Source organism: Ammodytes marinus (genome assembly GCF_949987685.1).
Source record: "Ammodytes marinus genome assembly, chromosome: 6".
NCBI classification, from domain to species: domain Eukaryota; kingdom Metazoa; phylum Chordata; class Actinopteri; order Uranoscopiformes; family Ammodytidae; genus Ammodytes; species Ammodytes marinus.
The window spans coordinates 31,116,998-31,130,524 of NC_137235.1; the positions used below are offsets into that span (position 1 = coordinate 31,116,998).

At 48.6% G+C, this 13,527-nt stretch overlaps 1 protein-coding gene across 1 annotated transcript; it reads left to right on the forward strand.

The window, feature by feature from the left end:
• Positions 1-9,424: 9,424 nt before the first annotated feature.
• On the forward strand, positions 9,425-13,216 carry LOC307252169 (tubulin beta-4B chain-like). Its single transcript, XM_080029765.1, has 5 exons — positions 9,425-9,611; positions 11,184-11,292; positions 11,382-11,492; positions 11,673-11,917; positions 12,018-13,216. Exons 1-5 carry the CDS (start codon positions 9,555-9,557, stop codon positions 12,828-12,830), a joined length of 1,335 nt encoding a protein of 444 aa, XP_079885891.1. The 5' UTR covers positions 9,425-9,554; the 3' UTR covers positions 12,831-13,216.
• Positions 13,217-13,527: the final 311 nt, after the last annotated feature.

The window sequence follows — 13,527 nt, forward strand, 5'->3', positions numbered from 1 at the left end:
TGTCCTAACTCTGTTCCTGTTTTCTTCCGTGCCAGTTACCTCCGCTGTTCACCTTACCTGCTCGCCTGCCTGCGGGTTTCCGGATATCCACTTGCCTCTGCTCGCCACGTCATTCAGCCGTCCAGTGTCCTGCCTGCCGGCCTAAATAAACATTGTTCTTAACTGACTACCTGGTGTCCGTACTGCTTTTGGGTCCAACCTCGAGCTATCACAACAGAATACTCTGGCCAACATGGACCCAGCGGATACGGACAGGCTACACCAAGCGTTGGGAGCGCAAGGCACTCTTGTGGGACAACATGAAGTGGCTCTCCGAGACGTTATCTCCTCGCTGAAGGTACTCACCGCGAACGTGGCGGCGTTGGGAGGACAGCTCCACGGAGTCGTCACGCATCTAGATCCTGGTCAACCCGACCCAGGTGCAGCACCTGTCACTCCGTCTGCCCGAGAGCCTCGTGTCTCCGCACCGGAGCGCTATGCCGGGAGTTTTGGGGTATGCAAGTCGTTTCTCCTCCAGTGCTCTTTAGTTTTTGAACTACAACCCAGCTCGTATGCCTCGGACCGAGCCAAGATTAGTTACGTCATAGGCTTACTCTCTGGACATGCTTTGACTTGGGCGTCTGCAGTGTGGGAGAGGCAGTCCGCCGTATGTTTTTCGTTTCCTAGCTTCGTAGCTGAAATGAAGAAGGTTTTTGACCACCCGGTCCGGGGTATGGACGCTACTAAGCGCCTACTTCAACTACGACAGGGGTCTCGCAGTGTTGCAGAATATTCGGTGGAGTTTAGGGCATTAGCAGTGGAGACGGGGTGGAACGACGAGGCGTTACAGGGGGTTTTTCTCAACGGATTAGTTGATTCCGTTAAAGACGAGTTAGCTGTGCGAGATGAGTCAGCTGATTTAGATGAACTCATAGCTCTAGCTATTAGACTGGACAATCGCCTCCGAGAGCGTCGTAGGGAAAGGACCGGTCGCTCTCTTGGACCTTTTCATTCCTCTTCCACTGACGCTGGATATGCCTCCAGCCATCGCACCAGTGAGTCGCCTGTGTTTCCTGCTCTTCCTCCGTCGTCTACAGAGGAGCCCATGCAGTTGGGTCGGAACCGGCTCTCGCCCTCCGACCGGAATAGGAGATTCGAGGGTGGATTGTGCCTCTACTGTGGAGAACCTGGACATCAACGGGCTAGGTGCCCCCGCCGGTTAAACCCAAGCCCTCACCAGTCGCAGACGGGGTTCTGGTGAGTAGCACAGTATTGCCCTGTTTGCCCTGAAGACGCATTAACATTGAAGCTAGTATTTTCCTTAACGGGAATACTTATCAACTTACGGCCCTAGTTGATTCAGGTTCTGACTCTAATATACTTGACGCTAGTTTTGTGAAGCACTGTCAGATCACTAATCCCATTGTTCCACCGCTCAAAGTTAATGCACTCAATGGTGAGGTTTTGGCCCTTATTTCCGAGCAAACGCAGCAGTTGCCTCTCCTGTTGGCTGGCAACCACAGAGAGAGGATAACGTTCCATGTTATGCCCTCCACACATGCTCCCTTAGTGCTCGGGCTTCCGTGGCTACAGGTACATAACCCTGTGATTGACTGGGCCACTGGGAAGATTGCTAGTTGGAGCTCTTTCTGCCATGCTACATGTCTCAGATCAGCGCAGCCCCCAAGTTCCGTTAAGGAGTGTGTTGCCTCACCAGAACCCCCTGACTTGTCCTCTGTTCCCCGGGAGTACCATGACCTGGCCGAGGTGTTCAGCAAGCACCGGGCCTTATCCTTACCTCCTCACAGACCTTACGACTGCGCCATCGACCTGCTGCCTGGCGCCACCTATCCCACCAGCCGGCTCTACAATATCTCAGCTCCGGAACGCGAGTCCATGGAGAAATACATCACGGATTCGTTGGACTCAGTTATAATCCGCTCTTCCTCCTCTCCATTAGGAGCTGGTTTTTTCTTTGTGGCTAAGAAGGATAAGACTCTGAGACCATGTATTGACTTTCGGGGTTTGAACAATATTACGGTAAAGAACAAATATCCCCTGCCACTGATTAACTCTGCTTTTGATCCACTCCATGGGGCTACTGTTTTTTCTAAGTTGGATTTACGCAACGCCTATCATTTGGTCCGCATCAGGGAGGGGGACGAGTGGAAGACTGCGTTTAACACCCCTTTAGGTCACTTCGAGTACCTGGTCATGCCTTCTGGTCTTACCAATGCCCCAGCAGTTTTACAAGCCCTGATAAATGACGTGCTTAGGGACTACTTGAACCACTCTGTGTTTGTCTACCTTGATGATATCCTGATTTTTTCCCGCAACATTGAGGAGCACGTTGTACACGTGCGCCAGGTTCTCCAGAGGTTATTGGAGAATAAACTATTTGTTAAACAAGAGAAGTGTGAGTTCCATGTTTCCTCAGTGTCGTTCCTGGGGTACATCCTGGAGTGCGGACAGGTGCGGGCCGACCCAGCCAAGGTACAGGCAGTTACGGAATGGCCGCAGCATGGCTCACGGAAGCAGCTCCAGAGATTCTTGGGCTTCGCCAACTTCTACAGACGGTTCGTGAGGAACTACAGCCAGGTAGTAGCACCACTCACTAAGCTAACCTCTCCGTCTGTTCCATTTGTCTGGTCGCCTGCAGCCGAGGATGCGTTCTGCGAGCTGAAGAGACGCTTCTCCTCAGCTCCCATCCTGGTGCAGCCCGACCCAGCTCGTCAGTTCATCGTCGAAGTGGACACTTCGGATCTTGGAGTGGGAGCTGTGTTATCGCAGAGAGCCGAAGGAGACAACAAGCTTCATCCCTGTGCCTTCTTCTCCAAGAAGCTGTCTCCTGCGGAGAGGAACTACGACGTCGGCAACAGAGAGTTGCTAGCCGTTAAGCTGGCTCTGGAGGAGTGGCGTCACTGGCTGGAGGGTGCGGCGTCTCCGTTTACGGTATGGACAGATCACAAAAACCTGTCTTACATTCAGACTGCTAAACGGTTAAATTCCCGCCAAGCACGTTGGGCTCTGTTTTTTGGTCGGTTTAACTTTAACCTCACGTTTAGACCTGGTAGCAAGAATGTTAAACCTGATGCCCTCTCCAGACAGTTTAACCCTGATAACGGCAGTCCCTCAGTTCCGGATACTATTCTTCCCCAGTCCTGCCAGGTGGGCTCTCTGACGTGGGAGATTGAGTCCATGGTTAAGGGGGCTCTCCAAGGGGACCCCGGTCCTGGGGGTGGGCCTCCGGGTTGTCTGTTTGTACCTGTTCCTGTTCGTCCTCAGGTGCTGAAGTGGGGTCACACTTCACGTTTCGCCTGTCATCCTGGAGTTTCCCGTACCCTGGCCCTGATCCAACGCCACTTCTGGTGGCCGTCCGTCGCTGCCAACACGCGCGAGTATGTGAAGGCGTGTACCATCTGCGCTCGTGGCAAGTCGACTCATCGCCCCCCAGCCGGGCTCCTGCATCCGCTCCCTGTGCCTGGTCGCCCGTGGTCGCACATAGCTCTGGACTTCGTAACTGGATTACCACCGTCCGAAGGTAATGACACCATACTAACTATTGTGGATCGTTTCTCCAAGGCGGTGCATTTCGTGGCCCTCCCCAAACTGCTCTCGGCTGCGGAGACTGCTGAGCTGGTGGTTAACCATGTGTTCCGGATTCATGGGATCCCCCTGGACATTGTCTCGGATCGAGGACCCCAGTTCACCTCTCAAGTGTGGAAAGCGTTTTGCCAGGCGTTGGGGGCCTCCGTCAGTCTTTCCTCCTGTCATCATCCCCAGTCCAATGGCCAGACCGAGAGGGCAAATCAGGACCTGGAGACGGTTCTGAGATGCATCTGCGCTCACAACCCAGCGTCGTGGAGCTCGCATCTCACCTGGGTTGAATACTCGCACAACTCCCTGACGTCGGCTGCTACAGGTATGACACCTTTTGAAGCATCTCTGGGCTACTTACCACCTCTCTTTCCCACTCAGGAGAGCGAGATCGCCGTGCCCTCTGTTCAGCACAACGTGCGTAGGATCCGCAGGATCTGGAGGGATTCCAGAGCGGCTCTCCTGCGTACTAGGGATCAGAATCAGAGGTTGGCTGATCGGCGGCGGATCCCTGCGCCCGTGTACGTACCTGGCCAAAGGGTTTGGCTTAGCTCCTGGGACATTCCCCTTAGTGTTGAGTCCAGGAAGCTGTCTCCCCGGTATATTGGACCATTTGAGGTCGATAGGGTCATTAATCCTGCTGCCATTCGCCTTAAGCTTCCCCTGTCTCTCAGGATTCACCCCACGTTTCACGTCTCCCAGCTAAAGCCAGTCTCCACTAGTGAGTTGTGCCCGCCTACCGTCGCCCCACCACCCCCCCGTCTCATTGATGGTCACCCGGCCTTCACGGTCAGCCGGGTGATGGACGTTTGGCGCAGAGGGAGGGGCTACCAGTACTTGGTGGAATGGGAGGGTTATGGGCCAGAGGAGAGGAGCTGGATCGCCAGGGGCCTCATCTTGGACCCCACACTCCTCCGGGAGTTCTATGCCAGGTACCCAGATAAGCCTGGTAGACCGCCTGGAGGCGGTCGTTGAGGGGGGGGTACTGTCATGACTCACGACTCGGCAGTCTCCCCTCCTCCTCTGTGTGTTTTTCCATTGTCTGTCTCTGTTGGCATGTGGGCGTGGCAGCACTCCTGGGCTGACTGGCCAAGGTGTGGATCGTTTGGCTAATCAAGGTTTCTCTACTTAAGCCTGTGGACTCCAGTCATTCGACGCCAGAGTATACTACGTTCCGGAGCGGTATGATCCAAGTTCTGGATATCTTTGTTTATTGTTTTCTTTCTCGCTCCAGTTTGAGTTTTGTCCTAACTCTGTTCCTGTTTTCTTCCGTGCCAGTTACCTCCGCTGTTCACCTTACCTGCTCGCCTGCCTGCGGGTTTCCGGATATCCACTTGCCGCTGCTCGCCACGTCATTCAGCCGTCCAGTGTCCTGCCTGCCGGCCTGCCAGCCTAAATAAACATTGTTCTTAACTGACTAACTGGTGTCCGTACTGCTTTTGGGTCCAACCTCGAGCTATCACAACATCCTGGGCAGAAATAGACTCATACACTCTGCAAAATGAAGCGCGGGGGTTTGGATTGAGCAACGGACCTCATGATCAGATAGATTATACGCCGTTCCTTTTATTTGGTGATTTTTACGGGACATCAGGCCGCCGTGATTAATGTTAAACACACGTCCTTCAACTGCTAACATGGTCGCATGTTTAGAACGTAGGCTATGGAACGTCAAACGCCCCCCTGTTCCGCAACAACAAGCTGGAGCATTTAAACAGAGAGGCGGAACTGATTGTGTCGGGAATCTTACTACCCCCCGAGGTAGTAAAATTCCCGGAACAATCTCTCGCACCTTTCTTCCCTCGTTCCGCAACTGTCGCATTTAAACAGCAGGGCGGAGGGCCGAAAGGCCGGCATATTCCCGGCTTTCACTGGCTGTGTAAAAGGGGCTAATCTCTCTCTCGTAACTTCTGTCTCCTCCCCTCAGCCAGGTTTCTAGATGAAATAAAATTAGGAATTTAGCCGAATTTTCTACTTAAAACCACAAAAAACAAGCGGGCTAAATGAAGACGCGCTGCACTGCCAGCTAACGAGGCAGCTAGCAAACAACAGTGAGACACAGAGGAAGATTGAGAGATACTGTTTTGAACCTACATTGTTAATTAGGCACCCACTAAATCAATAATGCACAGACACTGCGGAGAATAACATAAGATAACTTCCTACCTTCATGCTTATTTGCCCGAAGCTTCCCATAACACATCCATAGAGCCCTCGGCCCCTTTCCCCTGCTTCTTTCTTTTCTCTTTAATACCTTGCGGGCCGTATCCGCGCTATCGTCTCACCCCTTTTTCACCGGGTCAAAGGGCACTATAGAAGTGCTATTAATCTGCGTTAATTGTTTTAATCGCGCTAATTTTTCTGTGATTAATTAATCGAAATTAACGCGTTAATTTGACAGCCCTTGAATGGCCTTGTGTCTGGATTGTGCTATATAAATACACTTGCCTTGCCTTGCCCACCAGTCTTTTGAACAGCTTTTTTTCTCCACTGTAGGCCATTGCTCTTCTTAACAATCCATCATAACACTTCACAATGAACTATATGACGCTATGCAGCCTTTCTCTCTTTTAACCTTGTTTTTTTATTGTGGAAGGAATGGTATCTGTGTTCTGTCAGCATGATGTCCTAATTAAAACTCGCTTTCACTATGTGCACTATACAGTTTTCTGGCGAGAGGGATTTGTTTACATGCAGAGTGTGCAATTAGTTTACAAAACACATGTCCTCTTAGTTTATCTTTTAGTATTAAATAATTAAATCATCTTTAGTTTAAAACTAATTTATCTTGAGGCACCTGGCACCAAATGTAAGACTAGAAATGGTTTGTAAACAAAACTGTGGGCCATGCTGTAAACAACAACAGCGAAACAGTAACTTTAATGGTAGCTTTCTAACTTCAAACAGTGTTCCAGGGATCACATTTTCCTGTGAGGACAGTTTGTTTGTTCAATTAGGAGAAGATGCAGAAGAAAATCTCTTGCACACCCAAAATCACATAGTGCACCTTTAAAAGGAAGGAGTCCAATGAGTGTATCAGGCTGATTTCATTCATGCCTTGCTAGTTCGGTTAAATCGCCTGAGCATTACGCTACTCCCTTTGTATGGGCAGTTGTGAATGCTGTACCTTCTGTTCTGTGCCCCAGCAAGTTTCCCTGTGTTCTCTTGTCTTTCCCCTTCCCTGTGTTGCTATAGTGCTCCCCCTGCCTGTCCCTCCCTGTAAGTGTCTTGTTTTATACGTGTTGGCATTACTGTAGTCACTACTTCCTGCTGTGTCATCCTGCACAACTGGCTGCAACCAGCTCAGCCCTCTCCCTCTGGCACACCTGCCTCTCATCATCAGTTCATCCATCTGCAGTATATCTACCCTGCCTGGCTCTCCAACAACAACAATTCACCATATCGTTGTTGGGCCATATTGTATCTTCTCTATGTTTGCTTCCTCACGTTATACATACTATGTTTCTCCTGTGCCACAGGATTACGTGTTACATGTCATTTAGCGGACACTTATATCCAAAGCGACTTACAATTGGAGGTATTGGCAGTTAGCATTAAGGGTCTTGCCTAAGGACCCTCACTGGACTAGCCCCGCCCTGCCCGGGAATCAAACCCTGGATGACTGTGTCAAAGTCAGTGGTGTTGTAACTTGCTGAGCTATCCAGCAGCTCGCAGAGGACCATAACCTGCCTGCCGCTTTCCTGTGTGCACCCTGTCTGTCTGCCATATCCAACTGTAGACTCCGAGTCCTTTCACATGCCCCCTTCCTCCCACGCCAACCCAGCCTCTTCCTCACCCACTCTCACCTCTGTTGCCCCCTGACAGTAGACAGTGGACAGTCAACCATATACATTGCGTGTTGCGTTAAACAAAATAAGTAGGCTAAATCTGAAACAGTATCTGTACTCAAATCTGTAAACAAGCCAAAACAGCCCCTCTCCGTCTAGATTTGGCCTGATGGTATGATCATGAGACTGGATTTGTTGCACCACGCAGCAGCCCCGCAACTGTTTTTACCACTAGCATTTCAGAGGCGAGGAGATAGGAAGAGAAAGAGGCCCTTATTCAGCAGCTAAAGGCTAAAATGCTGCAAAATGAGTGATAGCATGCTACAGTATTTTAATCTCGTAAAGCTAGTAGATTACACATGAACACTGAATCAGTGAAACATGCTACAGTAACATAGCACAAGGCAGTGGCGAAGGACGTTATCACGATCTGCAGGTACACTTTGACATTTCAAATTATTACAAAAATATGAAATAATCAAATTATAATTAAATAATATAAAAAATGAACTCTTGTACAGTTGATTTGTGGTTAAATCATTATCTGACCTTAATCCAAATGATGTGTGTTACTATTAATAACAGCAATTTTTAAACAACCTTTTTTTCCATGACAAATGTTCCGTTTTAAGAATTAAAAACAGCCCAGGCTTGTGTATGATTATTACACCCCTCGAACCCCAGCTAACTATTGACTCAGTGATGATATTTGAGCCTGTTGGATGGGTTTCAATGTAGTTCACAGTCAGCCTGAAGCATTGACTGGTAACTGTGCAATTATTGACTGGTCTGGACTGTGGCATAAATGTGGGCTTACCTCAACGTTATTTGAGGTAAAAAAAAAAATCTTTGCATAGCCTAACTTGCCGCAGTTTACGTGCAAGTGTCATGATCTAGAAACATAAATCCAGATAGGTCCTATACTGTAGGCCTCCAGAAAATCCAGATTGAGTCTGAATCCAGTCGATATAGGACAAATCGAAATTTCACCTCCGGACTCATCTTTTGCAGGCTTTCTTTGGAAAACTTTGAAGCCTTCAATAAAAGGTTGGGGAATGGCCTTCGGTTTGCTGACTATCACTTTCTGCTCACTACCTTCCCACTCTGTGTTTTCAAGCTTCCTGCCTCGACGAGCAACAGCACAAGCAAAAAATAACGAGCTGCTCCACAATGACGGACAACGTGTTATCTTCTGGTATTTTTCTCTGGGAATTTGTCAGTGTCACTGCAATTGACTGAGCGATGGGAGGTGCAAATTCAAACCTGCAGGCACATAAACATGTTTTGCTTTTAGAGAGACTTAATACAGATAGATAGTGGTAGATCACGACCAAGTAATTTATTTGAAGAATACTGCGTCATAACATGTGCAAGTCACATAGGCCTAGGGTATAGGCTGGTAGGGGAGGTATAACAATCATGTACTTTTTCTGTACAAAAAAACATGACTTGACATGAAAATAAGATGCGTCTAATTAATCTTCAGTGGACAGATTCATGTGTCAGCGGTAGGAAACATTAAAATAGCTTAACTATTTAAATAAATAGGCCAACGTGCCATAAAATAAGAATAAATGATGGAAATGTAATTTAACAGTAAATTCACATACTCCTTGCATGTGACAATCCATCCCAGGCATCATGCAACATTATTCCTTTCAATCCAGGAAAACGACAAAGGAAAGCTCCCACCTAGGCACTCACACAAATATAAAAAGATGATGTAGGCTATGCAAAACTGTGATTTCATCTTTCTAACCCAGGATTTCCCCCATAACATCCATCCCTATAACCATCACATTCATGTTACATCTTCAGTCATCCATTCCTGCACACGCTGATGCACACAGTTCGCTTAGACGACGGGAATGAAGACAGTCAAATTAATCTGTTCTTTGAGCACACGGGCGCGTCAAACCAGCAACAACCAGCCAGCCAGCCCAGGCAGGCCCAGCCCGGTTCCAGTTGTCATGGAGATGACGTCATACTGCAGCACCGGGGTGAACTGCGCAGCCGCGGACTGAGAAGCGGAAGGCGTGGCCAGACAGCATTATACGCAGGCAGCCACAGCTTCTCCGCCATTCAGCCACTGTCCACCGAACTAGAAAGACCAGGACCGAACATCTCAACGGGACCGTCGTCACACGATTTATAAATTCTCTGCAAGACTCTTCACACCGAAACGACAACATGCGCGAGATTGTGCATCTGCAAGCCGGGCAGTGCGGAAACCAGATTGGAGCAAAGGTAGGCCAAATAACCCCTTCGACGTTTTAATCTAGGCCTTCCTCAGTTATTAACTGCAGTCGGCTTTATTATGCGATTTAATTCAAGTTTATTCCCACGAGGAGGCCATTTGAGTCCATGCGGTGAACAAGAAACGAAAAAGGTCAAAAAAGCGGAGTGTAAAGTGTGACTGGGGTTAAAGCATTGTACAATAGCATCCTTCAGGATGGGCGGTGGCAAGCCGAGACATCCCCGCTGGCGGCTTTTAAATGAACGCCATCAGCTCATCGGCCCTTTTGTCACAATGACCGTGTGTGTGTATGTGTGCACGCGCGCGCGTGCGTGTTTGTGGCAAGAGAGAGGGGTGTGGCTCAGACATCGAATGCGCTGTCATGCACGCATGCAAACAGCTAGGCCTGGATTAACCGGGTTACCGTACTTGAAATGCCCCCTCCTGCCACTTTACAGTTACAAATGTGAAATTTAGGTCATCGGTGTACAAGAAAGTAGGCCTATAGCTAAAGCACAGGCTCACCTAACGTAGCCTACTACAGAAAAATGTAGGCCTCGGATGATAAAACCTTGACATTCGACATGGGCCTACAAATGCTACAATGATGCTCAAATCAGAATGCTCATCACAATTCAACACAATTTATATATTTTTTTTCCATCTTAAATGTCCTGGGGATAAGATGCCAAAGTGTTACAAAGGATACCTCTTTAATGTAAAAAAGGAATAGGAAAAAAAGCCCAATAACGATTGTTGCAGAATGAGAATAGGAACATAAGAACATATTTTCAATAAGCAATAAAGCGCACTGTTGTCACTGATATAAACAGCTACCACAAATACAGTCTTTGTCTTGTATATTGTATAAAGACAATCTGATTGCTTAAGGCCTTCAAGTCAGGATGTGTTCTCCTCAGTTTCTACATGCAAATCATCTCTGCATTAAAGCGAAGCAAGACCCCCACCCTCCCCCACTGTCACGGCTGCTGTGAATCCAAGTATCTCTGCAAAAGGAGGGGCCTCTGATGCCAGATCTCAATAACCAATTGGTCCAATCAGTATAAAACTAGGTGGATATCTTCAGGCAGTGTTGGGGAACCGGAGACCTGATATGAAATTTAGTGTGGACGATCTAGGCGCATTAATAATCCCATAAAGTTTGGAATTGCCTGGTTAAAATAGGCGTGGCTTATAATAAAAAAAAATCTCAATTTCGCCTCTCCATCTTTTTTTTTTTTTAAATATATAGGCCCATCATCATATACAAATGCAAATATGTTTTCCAGAGCTGAGACATTCTTTCAGCTCATCCAGTGGATACTGTTGGTCAAACGGCGTGTCTGACCAGCAGTAGACGATCCAAACGGACAAAGAAGCAAAGAAAATCCATCATAGAAGCAAATACAATGAATGATGACTATGATTTGATCATCACATTTTGTAGTGGGTTAATTTTCTGTCAATCAACTAAGATGATTGACAGATTGCATGGTGGGCTGAATATGTCAGTAGTCTCGCTACCATTAGCTAGATGTTATAAGATGGTTTGCGTCTAATCTAACCCATGGACTTTTCTGTAGTTCTGGGAGGTGATCAGTGACGAGCACGGCATCGACCCAACAGGATCCTACCATGGAGACAGTGACCTGCAGCTGGACAGAATCAACGTTTACTACAATGAGGCTTCAGGTCAGGGCGGTTAAACTACACCAAACTCATGTATTACTTTGAGCTTTGCTGTCAAATGTTTCTCAAGTTTACATACTTTTGTGTTCCAGGTGGCAAGTACGTGCCTAGGGCCATCTTGGTGGACCTCGAGCCAGGCACCATGGACTCAGTCCGCTCTGGCCCCTTCGGACAGATCTTCAGACCAGACAACTTTGTCTTCGGTATGTATAGTCAGCCACACGCAGACCCGCGTATCTTTATTTACACATACAAGGTCATCTTAATTATCAGCATATGCGAGAGGATTTGTGCATCCCATATATAGAGAAAAGTAAAATCACACTTAAGTTTCGGTGACGACCTAATACTTTTGCACCGGGATAATAACGCCTTCCTTCCAGGCCAGAGTGGAGCGGGTAACAACTGGGCAAAGGGCCACTACACAGAGGGAGCCGAGCTGGTGGACTCTGTCATGGACGTGGTGAGGAAAGAGGCAGAGAGCTGCGACTGCCTCCAGGGTTTCCAGATGACACACTCCCTGGGCGGTGGCACCGGCTCCGGTATGGGAACTCTGCTCATCAGCAAGATGCGCGAAGAATATCCCGATCGTATCATGAACACCTTCAGTGTGGTGCCCTCTCCTAAGGTACAGTGATCACGTTGCACTTATTATTGGTATTATTTCCCTTCTGTCTTTTTATTTCTTTATTATTCCCCTGACCTTTTGTGTGTTGTTCCTCCTCCAGGTTTCAGACACAGTGGTGGAGCCCTACAATGCCACCCTGTCTGTCCACCAGCTGGTTGAGAACACAGACGAGACCTACTGCATCGACAACGAAGCCCTGTATGACATCTGCTTCCGCACACTCAAACTCACCACGCCCACATACGGGGACCTCAACCACCTGGTCTCTGCCACCATGAGCGGGGTCACCACCTGCCTGCGTTTCCCCGGCCAGCTCAACGCCGACCTCCGTAAACTGGCCGTCAACATGGTGCCCTTCCCCCGTCTGCACTTCTTCATGCCCGGCTTCGCCCCGCTCACCAGCAGGGGCAGCCAGCAGTACAGAGCCCTCTCTGTGCCCGAACTCACTCAGCAGATGTTCGACGCCAAGAACATGATGGCGGCCTGCGACCCACGCCACGGCCGCTACCTCACCGTGGCAGCCATCTTCCGCGGCCGCATGTCCATGAAGGAGGTGGACGAGCAGATGCTCAACGTGCAGAACAAGAACAGCAGCTACTTCGTGGAATGGATCCCCAACAACGTCAAGACGGCCGTCTGTGACATCCCACCCCGAGGCCTCAAGATGTCCGCCACCTTCATCGGCAACAGCACGGCCATCCAGGAGCTGTTCAAGCGCATCTCAGAGCAGTTCACCGCCATGTTCCGCCGCAAGGCCTTCCTCCACTGGTACACCGGCGAGGGCATGGACGAGATGGAGTTCACTGAGGCCGAGAGCAACATGAACGACCTGGTGTCTGAGTACCAGCAATACCAGGACGCCACGGCCGAGGAGGGAGAGTTCGAGGAGGAGGGAGAGGAGGAAGTGGCCTGAGGCATCGACTCATTCGTCATTACTCAGCTGCACTTTACAACTCCATCCACTTCTTTCACTCCTACTCTGCTTTGGTTCTACAGTGCTTGTGTTTACAGTACTCTCCTCCTGTCCCTGTGCTCTCATCATCCCCCTGTTTCCTCTCCTCCCTCTGCCATTGACAGTCACTTTTCCTCCAGCCAGAGTACGATTCACAACACTAATTTGACCCTCCCATCTCAGTGCGCATAGTGGTAGATTACACAAGTATGCCTGTGGTCTCTTGTCAGTGGCTTTTATGTTTATGTCCATCTATCATCATGATTCAAACAGTACTGTACGGTACCTGGGCCAAGTACTTAATAAAATTGTTCATTCCATTGGTTTGAATAAATTTGTTGGAAAAATATCCCTTTGTGTGTTTTGATGTTCTTCTGTATAATGCATTTTTAGAATTAAACGCAAACAAAATAAGAGCCTAATAATTAAGCCTTACACAAAAAATACTGCTGAGATACCTTTCCTAAAATGGACTCCTTTGGACTAAAATAGAGCAAATGCAATATGAATAGCTTTTGATGAGGCTCCATTCTAGTTTTCTGCAGGATGCTATGGTACAAAGGCAAACCAAAATGGAGACCTGCATGGTCTATGGATTAGGCAGTTTTAGTAGAACACCACAGGGTGGCAGTAGTACACAGTATGAGATTAGTGCCTC

Excerpts from the sequence above, each read along its gene's own strand:
- LOC307252169 (XM_080029765.1), top strand. The coding sequence starts at position 9,555 with ATGCGCGAGATTGTGCATCTGCAAGCCGGGCAGTGCGGAAACCAGATT. Across the intron at positions 9,612-11,183 it reads GAAACCAGATTGGAGCAAAG|TTCTGGGAGGTGATCAGTGA; the intron begins GTAGGCCAAATA and ends ACTTTTCTGTAG. Across the intron at positions 11,918-12,017 it reads GTGTGGTGCCCTCTCCTAAG|GTTTCAGACACAGTGGTGGA; the intron begins GTACAGTGATCA and ends TTCCTCCTCCAG.